We start from the raw sequence: 17,410 nt of genomic DNA, 5'->3' as shown, positions 1-17,410 counted from the left end.
AACATGTTATGCTGCAGATTGTATATAAATTCTCTAGGAGGAAGAAGGGTTTGTTAAATAGAAATTTGTATTTCTTTCTTCCATTATCCAAACCGGACCAGCTGGATCTAAAGGAAATCAAGGTAGGACATAAATCTGTATTCTATTTTTTCTTTCAGTGAAATTTGAACTATGAGGAAGTACCTGTATCCTTGTTAAAAGTACCTTGTGATGGTCTTAAACTAACAACCGATCACACCCATTCAATTCACGTGGCTGAGTTTTATAGAAAACTATTTTTAAGATTCTATTTCCTGACATGGTGTCTTTCCCAGCATTTGTATTGTTATTAGTGCACAGCATATACTGTAATATGGGACTAAAGTAGGTGTCACCTTAATCCTACAAAAATGCTTTACAGGTTTCCCCCGAAGGTAGAGTGTTACTATGAAACTGCTTGTATACTGAAATGTCGTAAACCGAAGAAGCAATTACTAGTAAGACATATGGGAAAATTTTTGAGCGTTCCCAGACCCAAAAAATAACCTACCAAATCAAACCAAATAACACATAAAACCTAAAGTAACACTAACATTTAGTAAAAGCAGGAATGATATGATAAATATACACCCTATGTAAAGTAGAAATATTGTATGTACGGTGTAGTTTCACTTATCAAAATCAGGAAAACAGCGAGCCAAAGTTGATTTGGAGAAAAAAAAATCCTGTACATGCCTACGCAAACAACTACACGCACAATGTTTCGCGGTCATTGTAGTCTTTCTCAGGGTAAACGCTTATAAAGCGGGCGTCTTTTTTTCGTAAAAGCGAAAATCCTCTTTGGTTAGCGAAAACAAGTACTAATGTAGGACTTTTGTAACAGCGAGTTGTCATAAAGCGAACATTTGAAAAATGGAGGACACCTGTATTAATCTCAAATTTCAAAGTACTTTTATTATCAAAGTATGTATACAATGTACAACCCTGAGAATTGTATTCCCACACACAGGCATGAAACAGACACACCATGGAACGCATTCAAAGAAAAACATCCAACATGCAACAAAAAGAGCAAATTGCACAAATGGTTTAAAAAAAGACGAGCAAAAAAGACAGAATATAAAACACCAGCCCACAAAGTCATTGAAACAGTTTAGGATTCAACGTAATGCTGTCACTCGTTAACTGCAGGCTGCAGAACCAATCCGCCCCAATCAAAATTGCACAAAATAACAAAATTAAGAAAGAGAAACTAGAAACACATCGTTACATGAACTCCAGAAATCCTGCTGATTATACCTCCCATCTTAGTTGAGTTATGTAAAAGTATTTTAAATACAAGTCTTTGTATTTAAAGCTTTTAAAGTATAATAGGCATTTTACATCTGTCAATTTATTACAAGGTCTGCAAGTGCATTTTCTCATCTGTTACTTGTAGCAACAGGTAGTGCATCCATACCCAACCTTGAGGTGAGCAAAGGGTTAAATTCATAAGAGGTAAAAAGAAAGCTTGACACACCTTAGTGTGAATGCTGGTTACTCTGGGACATATTGGGATCAGGCAATATGCTGTCATGAGATAGAGTAAATGTAATATAAAACTGTAGCTTTGGTTCTTTTATTTTACCAGTCACGTTATTGAGTTTTTTTAATGGCTGCTTATGTGGTTTGCTAAGCTCAGGAATACAAAGGTTGAAGAATGAGTGGGTCCCACAAATAGTGCTTTTCCAGCACTGCTTTTTCTCAGAAGTGAATTTCACCTTGATTTTCCCAGACTGGTGACCATATATTGCTATTAAATTTGATCTGATTCTGGCCTTTCTCATCTTTCTAAGCTTTCTAGAAAAGATACTGATAACTTTGACTCCTGCCCCCTCCTGATAAAAGTTGTTTGTTTAGCATTAGTTCACTGTTACAGGTGTGATAATGTGCAATGCAAGTACAGAAATGGGGATAAAATCCCATACCTTCAGAGTGGGTTCTGAATTCCATCTGCACTTCAGCCCATGCACACTAATGCAGTGTGTCCCTTGGTAGGTTTATAATATCTATGGTACTTGCAGTAAAGCCATCTAGTGTTTTAGCCTAGCTTTGATTCCAAGGATTGATCTTTCTCCAATTTTTCTCCCCAACTTACGAGCCCAACTGAGAATTAAATACTAATTTTCTTGGCCCCTGTGCCTTCACTTGGCCGTGAAACTGCCAAGCTCCATTGAAAAGGAATGTTGATATGAAAAGCTACAGGGAGTCTGCACTCTGTCATTTCATTATCCGCGACAGTGTTTCTGAAAATAAATACAACATTTCATAGCCTTTTATTAGATATGAAGTCCATTATTATCTCAGTGGAATTTCACACAAAATCAAGTATGGTTATGTTAGAACCATTGTAGACTGTAGACTGTGCTGCAATAATCTGACTTTTGTGGTCAACAGGGGTAGAAATATTGATTCCTGTTTTCCTGAGCTGGGGCTGGATAGTTTTAAGGAGCAGCCGGCCAGCGGTGAGGTGACATCTGTACTGGACTTCGAGGGAAGTGGACCCAGGTTCAAATCCGGCTGGCTCCTTGTACACTTTGCATCTGTGTTGGGTTGAGCGTAGAGCTAGCAAAACCTCACTTTTTTTAAAAAAAGACAAAGGCTAAAGAAATAGCAAGGTTGCCACACAGTGTGCGAAGAGGAACAACAACAGTTTTAAGGTGAACCTGAACCAAACTGATGGGCAGCAAAGACTTCTGGTTAAATATCTGAACAATAACAAATCAAATTAAATAAATGAGTACAATGGATAACATCAAAAGGCAGTGCCTCAAGAAGACATCGTTGATCCTTACAGAGAATAGGTGCAGGAGTAGGCCATTTGGCCCTTCTAGCCAGCACCGCCATTCAGTGTGATCATGGCTGATCATACGCAATCAGTACCCCGTTCCTGCCTTCTCCCCATATCCCTTGACCCCGCTATCTATAAGGGCTCTATCTAATTCTCTCTTGAATACATCCAGAGACTTGGCCTCCATTGCCTTCTGGGGCAGAGCATTCCACATATCCACCACTCTGGGTGAAAAAGTTTTTCTGCATCTCTGTTCTAAATCTCTTATTCTTAAACTGTGGCCTCTAGTTCTGGACTCACCCATCAGCGGGAACATGCTTCCTGCCTCCAGTGTGTCCAATCCCTTAATAATCTTATATGCCTCAATCAGATCCCCTCTCATCCTTCTAAATTCCAGCGTATACAAGCCCAGTCCCTCAGCGTCCTGAATATGCTCTCTTGTTACCATGATTGGGGTGGGGGTACATAAGCCTGAAAACACACACTCAAGAACAGCTTCTTCCCTTCCACCATCAGATAGCTGAATGGTCCATGAACGCTACCTCGTTGTTCCTTGGCTATTTATATGATTTGTAGGGTTTTATCTTTGCACTGTTACCCAGAAACCAATTTCATGTCATATGCATTGACAAGTCTGATAGAGCAGAGTATGCATGTATCATCAGTTGAAATGCCTTCAGATTAATGGAAGTGTAGTTAAAAGATGCTGGTTAATGACAATGATACCTGGAAGAGACTACAAAGTTTAGATCTTGGCTAGTAAAGCTTCTGTAACTAGTGTAACACACAAATTCTGGAGGAACAGGTCAGGCAGCATCTATGAAGAGTCAACATTTCGTGCCAAAGGCCTCTGTCAGGACTGGGATCAAGATAAAGTTGCAACACAAAATGCTGGAGGAACTCAGCCAGTCAGGCAGCATCGATGGAAAAGAGTGAACGGTCTACATTTCAGGCAGAGACCCTTCTAGTTTACTTTTCAGGTCAACTGTTTTCTATGGATGCTGTTTGACCTACGTTCCTCAAGTACTTTGTGTGTGTTGCTTTGTATTTCCAACATCTGCAAATTGTCTTGTGCTTGTGATCAATATAAAGTTGCTCCTTTTGTTGGAAATAATTTCAATAATGATGTTATTTTGGGATGAAGAGCTGTTTTACCAATAGTTTTTAGTAATGCTCTATAAATGTTCTGATCTTATTACATCATTTGGACTGATCACTAGCTCTTTATTACAGTGAGACAGCCATTTATTAGGTTAAATCTGATTATGGGATTGGGTGTGAGTGTATTCAAGTCTACATTGTATTTTTTCCCCTAGATGGGTCATGGGAGGCACTCGTAGGGCTGTTGTAACAAATCTATAAGTGTTCTTCAGCAGAAGGAAAACACTCCGTAGTTTCCTGGTACAATGCTAATAGTAATTTTTTTGTTCAAGCTGTTCGCTTGTGACTTTCACCAGGTGTTTTGCATACATATGTTTGTTTTGCCTTTTTGTTGGTGTCTGTGCAGGTTACTGCCCAGTGTCAGCTGAGTAGAAATTGTGCATCCGTTAAAGTGCTGATAGACAGTATCCTTCTGCCCTATCAAGCCCCTGCAACCCCCGAGTTAACCCTAACCTAAGTCACAGGACAGTTTACAATGACCAATTAACCTATCCGGTACGTGTTTAGATTTACGATCTGTGGAATCTTGGGAGTACACAGCTGTTGATAACTTATTCAAAGAAATCCTGAAGTTTCCTGAACTTAATCCAGCTGAATATAAATAGTGGGTTGTTTCTGCCAAATAACTCCAGCTGTACAGAACATTAATTGTAACTCCAGCTGTACAGAACATTAATTGTAACTCCAGCTGTACAGAACATTAATTGGACTGCACTTGTATTGTGTCCTCCAGCTCTAATCATGACATTACAGGAAGGATGTTATGGCAATAAGGAGTTCAGAAAGGATTAACCGGGATGCTGCCGAGAATGAGGATGCTATAATTGTATGAGATTATAGAAACTGGCTTTATTCTCAGTGAAATGCAGAAGGCTGAAAGGCATGGATGACTAAGTTGTCTTCCTTCTAAAGGAAAAGTGAGTCTAGAAGTAGAGGGCACTGTTTTAAGGTGAGGTGGGGGTGTGGCTGAAATGAGATCTGATGCTGGGGTTACCAACCTGTGGCCCATGCACCCTGCAGTTAATGGTAGGGGTCCATGGCATAAAAAAGATTGGGATCCATTGGATCTGAGAAATAGTTTTGTTCCCCCTCAAGGTGTTTGGAATTAAGCTAACACTTTTCCTATCATGGTCAGCTTGGGCAAGCCAGGCTATATGTTTCTAATTTCAATTTAATTGTTCCTGAAGCTAAATGGTTAGTTCAAAAACTCATTTTGTATCGATTGGTAGCAAGGAGTTGAGTCCTATTAAGATAGGGTTAGCTTGGAGCATTTTCACCTAGCTCGTAATGTTGATATTTTTCCTCTTCAGATACTCAGGCACAAACTGAGATGCCCAGGATCTGCAGTGTAAAATTCTTTGCTTTTGTAGCAGCAGCGCAGTGCAAAGACCTGGAAAATGCTTCAGGGGCATTGAACGAAGTTGAGTGAAATGTTTTTACAAAGAGTCAGAACTTGTTGGATAGTGTGTTTGCAAGCACTACCCTGGAGATGGTTGGAAATACTCTGCATGCAGGCAGTCTGACAGAGAAGAGGTCTTAAACACATTAGGGGGGAAGGCTTAGCTAAGAGAAGTATTTTGGAAGCAGTGGTATGAAAGGTGTTATCTTAATTTGCTGCTCTCGAAGAATGGAATCAAATTCATACAGGAAACATTTGTACCCATGGGAATTGTGGTTTGCAGTAGACATTAGCAAAGGTTATGGGGCTGAAGAAGGGATGTTGGAATGAGGGCGAATTGTAAATCAAAAGCACAGCTGGCGAAGCATCCTTCATCATTGTGCTAGAAAATGAGATTAAGAAGTTGGGGATAAGTGTTAGGTGGATTCATGTGGGAGTTAATGTCACAAAGGCTAGCATTGTTGGAAACTATGGATTCCATACATTTAACACAATTTCCACTTTTGTTTATTCTTGTTGAGATTTGTAGGTTGCATTCCCTACATGGTTTAACTCAATCTTGGAAGCTATATCAATTAAGGTTAATTCTTTGCAATACTTCAACACAATTGGACCCCAAATGCAGTGTTTCGGGTAGGGGACTATAATTCAGCTTTGTGTGTAAATGTATTTTATTAACAGCTTTCCTTTTAAGAGTATCCTTTCCATGTAGTTCTACTCTCCCTTCAATCCTCACTAGATGTTGATATTGGGAGTTTGTATCAAAGGAATTTACTCCTGTTCACTTACCCCAAAATTCTCACTTTTGTAGGTGAGAAAAGTTCTTCCGGGCTCCTGGAGTACGAATCGAAGACCGATGCTTTTGAAGCACTGGTTATGCTTAATCACTACAGGCTAAAAAATCCAGGTATATTCTTCCATCCTGAACTCTGACATTGATTCTTTGAGCTAAACTGTGTGAAGCATTCTTGACTTTTGAGTTATTTTGATATTAACACATCTGGTATAGAATCTAGAAATGTACTTTTATTTGCTTTTTAAAGTACATCTTCCAGTACGGAAAGATGTCTGAAGGGGAAGGGGTACTTTAGCTTAAGATGAGGCTATTTACTGATACAACGCCAGACAGAACCTGAGTATCAGAGTATTGCACAGAGATGTCTTTCTCTGGAAAATGAGCTGAAATGTGGCTGAGAGTGCAAGTTGAGGAGATGGGGCTTAAAGTTGATGGTAATTGAGGGCTTTCAGTTTTTGGCAAGACAAGCTAAAGATATGGTCATTACTGGGGAATTTGGGGTCTGTTACTGAATGGAGTGATAGTGGGGGGGGTGGAGTACAGAGATGAAGTGGAAGGGAAGTTTCTTACAAGCAGCAACACTAGACTAAAGAACTGAAATTTGTAATCAGTCTGTAAATCTTGACCAGAGAACAAAATTACCAAAGCCTCCAGCCTGTCTTTGATATCCATAGACAAGTAGGATTTTGCTTCTAGGACATTGGCACGCCCGTGGGGTCCCTCAGGTTCTAGTTTGCCTTCGGTGACATAAGTGGAGATATTTTGAGGTTTGTCATGCCATTAGTAATATTCCTTTAAGTTTATGGAATTTTCATGGGGGTGTTAAACTGAGATTCTTTGGTCAGTGAAGAACCCGTACTGGGGAACAATCATGCAATTGTGCAGAGAGGTGGGTGGACATTGCTTGATAATATTCAGTTACTCATCTCAACAAGCGGTTTGTTCAGATGCTGTGGTATCTTCACTGGGAATGGAGAGGGAGAGTTCCAGATGTTGGTTGCTTGGTTCCTGTGCTCAGCTAAAGACCTACCTTGTAGGGAAAGGTTGAATAGGTTAGGACTTTATATTACCTGGAGCGTAGGAGAATGAGAGGAGGATTGATAGAGGTATAGATACAAACAGGCTTTTTTTTACTAGGGTTGGCTAGAGGTCATGGGGCTTAGGGTGAAAGGTGAAATGTTTAAGGGGAACCAGAGGGGGAGCTACTTCACTCAGAGTGGTGAGAGTGTGGATCGAGCTGCCAACAGAAATGGTGGGTGCGGGGTCAATTTCAACATTTAAGAGAAGTTGGGATGTCTGCATGGATGTGAGGGGTTTGGAGGGCAGTAGTCCAGGAGCAGATTGATGGGAACTGGGCAGAATAATAGTTTGGTACTGACTAGATGGGCTGAAGGGCCTGGTTCTGTTCTGTGGTTCTCCGACTGCAATTGAGTCAGCTGAGCAAGACACCGTTGATAAAATAAACATGTGGCCAAAAAGCAGCCAATCTGCGCTTTTAATGCACTGTGCAGCACCTGTCAGTATATTAGTCAGGTTTGATACTGGATTATCCACTGAGTAAGTCTCTCTTTTTCTCTCTTCCCCCCCCCCCCCCCCACCCCAACTCCAATGTTTTGAAAACCTCAACAGATGGGCCTGATCTGTATACACTGAAGCTGTGTTTCTCTACTGCCTAACAAGATCCTGATCAGGAAGCAGACGCCACGAGGCTGATCATTGCTTTAGATGTATCTGGTTTCATTTCAACTTTTTTTAATCACTTAAATGCTGTAACATGTGACCCATGAAATGGAATTGTATGTTCTCCAGTTAAGGGCAGTTTTTTTTAAAGTTTTCCCGTGAATGAATGGTTAGTGAAATGTGGAACGTGACCATGTTAGCGGTTAGTATGTACGAGCAACTGTTTAAACTTGTTTAATTATTGGAAAATTCCTTGACTGCATAATACCATACACTATTTATGTTACAGCTACAAAGTATTAATAAAACAATTTGTTTAGTTGTCCTGACTACTTGTAGTCTTTTCTTTAGAGAACCTTTTAGTATTTTCTGAAAATGCCAACATTGTGTTGAGTGACTTTTGTTTGTGTAAAGGATCCTCATTGGAATCAACAAGGTTATATTAGAGTTTCTGGGTGTCAACGTCTATCAAGATCTATTCAGTGCTAAACCTAATGAGACAATTGAAAGGTGTGTCAGCAGCTTCTTTAGGAGTTTGGGGAGATTTGGTACATCACCAAAGACATCTGCAAATTTCTATAGATGTACTGTGAAGAGCATTCTAAATGGTTCTATTATCATCTGTTATGAAGGGGCACAGGATCAGAAAAAGCTGTAGAAAGTTGTAAACTCGGCCAGCTCCATCCAGTACATCTTCAAAACGCAATGTCTCAAAAAAGGTAGTTGTGGTTTAAGGACCCAAAACATGCCCTCTTCTCATTACTGCCATCAAGAAGGTGGTACAGGAGTCCGAAGGCACACACTCAATGCTTTAGGAACAACAGCTTCCCCTCTGCCATCAAAACAGTAGTGTGGTCGTTTGCACAATGCTTTACAGCACGGGTGACACAGGTTCAATTCCCACTACTGCCTGTAAGGAGTTTGTATGTTCTCACTTCGACTCTGTGGATTTCCTCCGGGTGTTCTGGTTTCCTCCCACGTTTTAAAGTTGAACCAGTTGGTTGATTAATTCGTACTTGTAAATTCTCCTGTGATTAGGCTAGGATTAAATTGGGGGCTACTTGAAAAGTCAGAAGGATCTATTCCACCATGTATCTCAATAAATATATTCTGCAGACATTGAACTGGACCATGACAGGTATATGGAGGAATCTAAGGTGGAGGGTTATATGGGAGGCAGGGTTTAAGGGTCGGCACAATATTGTGGGCCGAAGGGCCTGTACTGCGCTGTATTGTTTTTAAAATAATGAACACTAACTCACTATTTTTGCTCTGTTTGCACTAATTTAAATTTTCATATACAGCATTTTACTTTAGGTTATGTATTGCACTGCACAGCTGCTACAAAAAAATCATGTGGTAGGTGATAATAAATTTGATTGTAAAATGAAGGCAATAAAGATAGTAAATTGAGCTAAATTGAAAGTAAATCTGAAGGGGCAACAACAAATCAATGTGCTGCAAAAAGACGTGCAGACTTGCCAGCATTTGTTCCTGAGGAAGATTTTCCATCGTGATGTACAAAATTTATATAAAGGGCTTAATGAGGGAGATATGGCATTGTAGGGTACCTTTTGAATATTCCACTCGAGTGAGCTGTGGAGATTCAGTTGCTCAGTTTATTCTGGATGTAATCGGGGATTTGTGCAGGTAGACGGCCACGGGATTGAATGAATGTGCAGCTGTTGGTGGATGTAGAGGAATGCATCTTTTCCTTGGGTGAAAGGACTTGCCTTTGTTACACTGCCTCTGCTGAGAAAACAAAAATCATTGCTGTTGCAACAGTCGTATTGAAGGGAAAGAGATACCATTATGGTGCTTGTTAAACATTTCAAGAGGGGCGTCAGAAACAAAAGTGACATCGGAGTGGGAGAGTTAAATATACTAAACCACAGTCACAATTGTCTCTATTTCAATTAATCCAAAATCACAGTGAGGGCTGAACAAATGTATTGACCTGCCAGGAGACTTGAAAGTTTTAGTTAATCAAGGAATGAATTGTGCTTTGAATAATCCTGTCCCAAAGCTGGATTTGAAATAAGATGGGTGTATCTGATTAACCCATTTATCTTGGCCCAAACAAAGATATTGTTTGCCCCTTTCACTATTTCCCCGCCCCACCAAAACTTAGTCCACGTCAAAATAGATGTACTCACTCTGTAATATCCCAAATCAGCAGGGTATTTGGAGATGCTGCAATCTGTTAGATAGTTCAAGGGGTTGAACTTATTGAATGGGCAAAAGTTTTGTTAACAAAGGATTTCCAAAACTTTTTTATACCATTAACCATAGACTGGAAACACTGCATAGTTAACTTAAGGTATTGTCTTCTGCTGTCGCTCTGGTCATATGTCCTACCCACCTGCTCCTACCAGGCTTCAAATATACTGGTGCCTGAGAAGAGTGTGTTAATGACTAATTCCCTGTGGCAATTGCATCCACAATGAAGTGAAAGGCTGGTGTGACGCATATCAGCTCCTGCCTGAGTAGCGATTTGGATCTGCTCCAATCCTCCTAACACAACAACACTTGTCTACAGCAGTTGATATCTCATTGGCTCTCCACACAACCCTGGAACATCTGGACAGCAAAGATGCATACATCAGGATGCTCTTCATCAATTACAACTCAGCATCTAAAACCATTGTGCCCTCAAAACTGATCAGTAGACTCTAAAACCCGGCATCAACACCCCTTTGTGCAATTGGATCTTGGATACCCTCACTTGTAGATCCCAGTCAGTTCAGATTGGCAAAAACATCTCCATCAGCACAGGAGCACCATAGGGGTGTGTGCTTTGCCTCCTGTTCTACTTGTTTTAAATCCATGACTGTATGGCTAAGTACAGCTCCAACACCATACACAAGTTTGCTGATGACACCACTGTTGTGGCTGTATCAAAAGTGGTGATAAATTAGCATACATGAGGGAGATTGAAAATTTTTTGAGTGGTGTAATAACAACAGCCTCTCACTCAGTGTCAATAAGACCAAGGAACTGATTGTGGACTTTAGGAGAGGGAAACCAGAGATCCTTGAGCTCATGTTCATCAGAGGGTCAGTAACTTTAAATTCCTGGGAGCCACTATCTCAGTGGGCCTGTCATCATATAAATACAACTGCAAAGAAAGCACGATAGTTTTCTACTACTTCAGGAGTCTGCAGAAATTCGGCATGACATCAAAAACCATGGCAAATTTCTATAGATGTGGGGTTGCATTACAGCCAGGTATGAGAACGGTAATGCCTTTGAGGGGAAAATCCTACAAAAGCTAGTGGATTTGGCCCAGTACGTCACTGGTAAAACCTTCCCAACCATTGAGCACATCTACATGAAATGTTGCCGTAGGAAAGCAGCATCCATCATCAAAGATCCTCATCATCCAGGCCGTGCTCTTTTCTCACTGCTGCCATGAGATAAAAGGTACAAGAGCCTCAGGACTCGCACCACCTGCTTCAAGTTACTACTACTCAATGATAAGGCTCTTGAACAAAAGGGTTAATTACACATTCTAATTCTGGTGTTCCCACAGCTGCTGGTCTCACTTCAAGGACTCTTTATCTTGTTATTTCATGCTCGTTATTTATTGCTATTTATTTATATTTGCATTTAAACAGTTTGTTGTCCATTGATTCTGTATACAGTTACAGTTCTGTAGACTTGCTGAGTATGCCCACAGAAAATTTATCTCCGGGTTGTACGTGGTGACATGAATGTACCCTGATAATAAGTTATACTTTGAACTTTGGTTAACACGTTCCTTTGTTGCTGACTCCTTTTCTGATAGGCCAGACCATCAGTACCCATGGTGTATCACTTGTACTTCAACATGGTGCTCTCTGATTTGCCACTCAGTGGCCACTTTATTAGGTACATCTGCTCATTAATGCAAATATCTAATCAGCCAATCATGTGGCAGCAACTCGATACATAAAAGCATGCAGACATGGTCAAGAGGTTCAGTTGTTCAGCCCAAACATCAGCATGGGGAAGAAATGTGATCTAAGTGACTTTGTCAATTATCCCGTAATTAGGCCGGTGTTAAATCAAGAATTGCTGGGCGGGGTTGCTCAAATGGCATAATCCGCGCTGTCAATAATTGAACAAACTCATTTTTAAATTCCATATTTATTTTCACAGATTGAAATTCTCCAATTACCATGGTAGGCTTTCAACTCCTGCTTCTCAATCGTTGATACAGAACTCTTGGTGCTGGTCTGTGATCTGTAGCAATAAGCTACCTGCAAATCAGATCAAAGTAAGTTAACCTACCTGTGGCAATGAGTTACTCTTAAATCAAACTGCAGATATTGTAATCCGACAGCACCCCCAGCTCCCCCACCACGCCATAAGTGATGTCAGATGTTCCCCAAGTGACCTCGCACCCAGGTTAGTTGGACGGTCATTGAAACTCCTCCACCTCGATGACTTCTCTCCGAGTCGCTCCCTCCACTCCATCTGCAATCCATCTCGAACACGTTACACTTTGACTTTGCAATGCTCCAGCACAGCTCTTCCCTCCAATCAGCTTTGCCTTTGCTCACCCCTTTAATGTTTACCTCAACCTGCTTAAGAATGTTTTACAGTCAAATTTCTTGCCTTTTGAACTACCAGTAAGCCGTTGCTTAAACCAGAAGTTCACCTTGCCCCTTTTGTTCAAGAGCCTGATGGTCAAGAGGTTTAGTAACTGTTCTTGAACCTGATAGTGTGAGTCCTGAGGCTCTTGTACCAATGGCAGCTGTGAAAAGAGATACATAAGTTGGGTTGTGGGGATCCAAAGGTTTGTTTATTATCAAAATATACAACTCTGAAACTTTTCTTCTCCATATAGCCACGAAACCAAGAAAGAAATCAGCACAATCATCATCCCTCCTTCCTGCACAAAAAAACGAACAAAAACAGAACAGACACATTGAGTAAGCATTCGGCACGGACTAGAAGGGCCGAGATGGCCTATTTCCGTGCTGTAATTGTTATATGGTTATATTAACCGCTCTCCCTGCACATAAAAAAATTAGAAAGATTGGATAAAAAACACAAGGTACAGTCCGCCCTCCGTATCCGTGGGGGATTGGTTCCGGGACCCCCTCCCCCCCACGGATACCAAAAAACACTGATGCTCAAGTCCTTCATATAAAATGGCGTAGTATTTGCATATAACCTATGCATGTCCTCCCATATACTTTAAATCATCTCTGTATTAGGTATTACATTAGGTAATCTAATGTAAATGCTATGTAAATAGTTGCTATACTGTATTGTTTAGGGAATAATGACAAGAAAATAAAGCTTGTACATGTTCAGTACAGATGCAACCACCATAGCTCTCCTGGGAACACTGATGCCGCCTCGACATCAGCCGATCCTGATTCTCCCGTGATCTTTAAGTTTCTTGAGGCTGTCGCGCTTTACATAGCTAGCCAGCCATCCCTTACTAGCCTTAAGCTCCTTCCCCTCGCTCACAACACAAGACGTGAGGCGAACAATGCTCAAACAACGAGAGCCGGAGAGAGAACCTCCGGGTTTTCCCGATCCACGGTTAGTTGAATACGCGCGTGTGGAACCCACGGGTAAGGAGGGCCAACTATGTATAAAAAAACTATATTCCAAGTCCATATCTGAAGCGCAGAAAACCTGAGTAACGTTCTCCGGGCACAGTGGCAGGCTTTTCAGTCTCCAACAGCTGAGCCTGATGTTGAATGGCGCTTTCCTACGATAGCGTTCCATGAAGATGTGCTCAATGGTTGGGAGGGTCCTGCAGCTCACAGAACACCGGAGCCATCTTAAAATTTTAATGATATATCTGAGCGTAGATGAAAAACATTCATTGATTTCAGGAATATATTTTCCACATACCTGTCATCTCAGCACATGCAAAAGTGCCAGTTACACTTCGTGGCCACTTTATTAGGCACAGGAGTGGAACTGGATGTAGCCTTCTGCATCGGTACCCCATCCACTTCCATGTTGTGCATTCAGAGATCTGTTCTCCCCTGACCTCTCTGATTAACAAGGCATTTTCACCATCAGAACTGCCACTCACTGAAAGTTTTTCCACACCATTCTCCATCAACTCTGGAGGCAGTGCTGTACGAAGATCCCAGCAGGTCAGCAGATTCTGAGATCCTCAAACCACCCCATCTGGCACCGACAGCCATTCCATGGTCAAGGTCACTCAGATCACATTTCTTCCCGAACGACAACTGAACCTCTTGACCATGTCTGCATGCTTTTATGCACTGAGTTGCCGCCACGTGATTGGCTGATTAGATATCAAAATTAACGAGCAGCTGTACCTAATAAAGTGGCCCACTTTACGTGGGTCTGATATTTGGTGATCCATCAGCCTCCTATGATGATTGAATTGCAAACAGTCACTCAGTTCCTGTGTTTACACCAGAACAGCAAGCATAAATTAAGGCTTCATTCGGCTTGACTCCAAGAAACCTGGTACCGTGTCGACAAACACAAAATGCTGGAGGAGCTCAGCAAGTCAGGCAGCATCTGTGGAGGGGAATAAATAAGTCGATGTTTTGGACCAACACCCTTCATGACTGACATGTATTGTGTCAATTCCAGATTCATGAAATGCTCAAGTTCACGCATAAACATACAGAATTCAGCAATCTGTACGATCACAGTGATGCAACTCCTGTACGTTTTATGCTTCCCTCCGCCCACCGAGTGCATTTCAGAATCAAAATTGAATATCACTGTCACAGATCATGAAATTCGCTGTTTTGCGGCAGCAGTGTGCGGTGTAATACATAAAACATGCATTACAATAAGAAATATATGTTAAAAATTAAACTGTTCATTCTTTATGTGCCGTGTCATATGACATGGGCGATCACAGTCTTTCCAAGACCATGATTGTTCTTGGTTTCTACAGAGGTGGTCTGTCATTGCCTTCTTCTGTGCAGAGCCTTTAAAGTTAAGTAAGTAATGCAAAATATGGAGGGGAGGCAGGAGATTGGGGCTGAGAGGAAAGACAGATCAGCCAGGATGAAATGGCAGAGCAGACTTGATGGGCCAAATGGCCTAATTCTATATTTTATGGTCTAACGTGAGAGCAAAATACAGAGATGGTGTTCGTGGGTTCATTGTCTGTTTAGAAATCTGATGGCAGAGGGGAAGAAGCTGTTCCTAAGTCATGGAGTATGTGTCTTCAGGCTCCTGTACCTCCTCTCTGATAGTAGCAATGTGTTGGCCTGCAGAAGCTACAGTCCAATCAAGGACAGGTGAAGCAGACAAATCAGTTGCGTTTGTTCCCCTCCACGCCTGCCACAATTTGTGGACTCTGAACTGAATCTTGCTCCAGGACAATCTAATTAGGGCAACTGAATGTGGACCAAGGAAGCTTCAGGTAATGATCTGCTAAATCTGAGACCATTCTCAGATGAGTAGCTAATTACTATGTAAAATGCCACACCTACCAAAGAACCAATTAGTAATCTCGTAAGACTGTCTGGGTTGACTCATTTAACTGGTTTGAACAATCAGAGTTGAAAGACACAAATACACAAGGCTGCGGTGGGCAGAAAGAGGAAATGATGTTGGCTGTAGCCCTGTGCAATGACCAGTAAGTAGGCGACCCGGGTAGGTCTGGTGACCTTGAGCCAATGGGATGGAGATCCACCAGTTCAATCGATGAGGAACAGTACAAGAGTCAGGATCTCCAAATACACATGGTCGATAACTCTCTATCAACCATCATGGATAAGGAGGACCTCCTGGTCACTTGTAGACCAGGACCACAAGGAACGCTTGGCCAGCGTAGACTCCTTTTCTCTTCATTGACTGTTAATGGATTCTAGTAGAGTGCACACAGGAAGTTACTTTGTGCAACCCAGGTGCATTTTAGTTGAGACAAATAAAAGTTACTTCTCAGTGAACACAGACTCTTTGTGCCTCACTGATCATTATTACAAGGGGTGTTTCTTGTAACAAATGAGAAAAGGGCATGTCCTGGGTGATGGTTGTCCTTAATAATATGCAGGGCTCTCAATACCAGTAACCGTGGTGTTAACTGTTCAGCCTAACAAAATGGCTTCTCTGTAATGGGTTTCTGTGTCTGGAATGTTTGGGTTATAACTGCAGATAAGGGGTGAATTAACCAATGGAGAATTGTTATGCCATCTTGCATCTTGTATGTTTAAGCTGAGTGGGAGTTCGCAGGCTTTTTCGGGAGGTGAGCGAGGGGGATGGATGTGTGAAGAGTGGACAGCGGTTCCAGGGCCACGGATACTGGATGTCGGCGGTTCGGACGGTGGCCGAAGGCTCGGAAGGTCGTTGTGGATGGAACTGGAGGTGTGAGCTCCAACGTATGAAAATATGTGCACAAACTGATAAACTTACTGATTTGGTGCTAACCCCTCACTAAGAAATAACTATAAATTTACTCGCCTTTGGTGTATTGTCTGATATTTGTGTTGCGAGCGTGTACTTGGGGGGGGGGGCATTACACTGTATCTACACTGAAGTATTGCACTGTTGGCGGGGCGAAGGCGGTTCACCCTCGGCAAACGGTGGTAAATTGGGGACACAGATGCTACAAATAGATGGCGCCATTTTGACGTATTGCCTTTTGAAGATGCCCTCAATGCTGGGGAGCATCGTGTCCGTGATGGAGCTGGCTGAGTTTGCATCCCTCTGCAGCTTTTACCACCACTGTGCAGTGGCCCCTCCATCCTAGAGGGTGATGCAACCGGTTAGACTGCTCTCCGCAGTACACCTATGGAAATTTGCCAGAGCCGATGCCGGCAGACCAAATCTCCTCAAACTCCTAATGAAATATAGCCACGGATGTGCCTTCCTCGTAGTTGCATCCATATGTTGGGCCCCAGATAGATCTTCACAGATGTCCACACCAAGGAACTTGAACCTGCTCACCCTTTCCACTGCGAATCCTTCGATGCGTTTAAATGCATTTAAAATAAATATATTTAAATATTAAGCAGGCCCAAAGAGATTGGTAGAATGTAGACAGGAGATCAAATGACAGATCATCCTTTTGGATGTCATCTTATCACTTATCATTTTCAAATTTTGATGAAAGGTTGTTGCCCTGATCATTGGTACGGTTTTGTTGTATTTAGGAACTGGTCCAGGCCCAGTTCCTAAAGACCTTCCTTCTTAAAGCCTGCAGCTAAAGATCTACCACAAGAAAATCTGCAGGTGCTGGAAGTCCAAGGGACACACACACAAAATGCTGGAGGAACCCAGCAGGCCGGGTAGCATCTATGGAAAAAAATGAGCAGTTGACATTTCAGGCCAAGCAACACACAAAAAATGTTGGTGGAACGCAGCAGGCCAGGCAGCATCTATAGAGAGAATTGCTGTCGACGTTTCTGGCCAAGACCCTCTACTGGGTCTGGAAAAGAAGATGAGGAGCCAGAGTAAGAAGATGGGGGGTGGGGTCGGAGGAAGAAGTACAAGGTGGTAGGTGAAACTGAGAGAGGGGAAGGAGTGAAGAGCTGGGAAGCTGATTGGTGAAAGAGATATAAAGGGCTGGAGAATGGGGAATCTGATAAGAGAGGACAGAAGACCACAGAGGAAAGGGAAG

General features: G+C 41.9%; 1 protein-coding gene across 1 annotated transcript in view; it reads left to right on the top strand.

Annotated features, from left to right (window-relative positions):
* Window positions 1–8,174, top strand: part of LOC132381439 (heterogeneous nuclear ribonucleoprotein L-like) — a 39,177-nt gene extending 31,003 nt beyond the window's left edge. The window contains exons 12-14 of the mRNA XM_059950841.1: window positions 102–122; window positions 6,181–6,276; window positions 7,795–8,174. Coding sequence (XP_059806824.1) covers window positions 102–122; window positions 6,181–6,276; window positions 7,795–7,841 — 164 coding nt within the window. The 3' untranslated portion in view covers window positions 7,842–8,174. The remainder of the gene's footprint in view (window positions 1–101; window positions 123–6,180; window positions 6,277–7,794) is intronic.
* Window positions 8,175–17,410: the final 9,236 nt, after the last annotated feature.

Source organism: Hypanus sabinus, chromosome 26, assembly GCF_030144855.1.
Source record: "Hypanus sabinus isolate sHypSab1 chromosome 26, sHypSab1.hap1, whole genome shotgun sequence".
Taxonomy (NCBI): domain Eukaryota; kingdom Metazoa; phylum Chordata; class Chondrichthyes; order Myliobatiformes; family Dasyatidae; genus Hypanus; species Hypanus sabinus.
The sequence above is the reverse complement of the archived record's forward strand: the minus strand, read 5'-3'. Positions and strand labels throughout refer to the sequence as shown.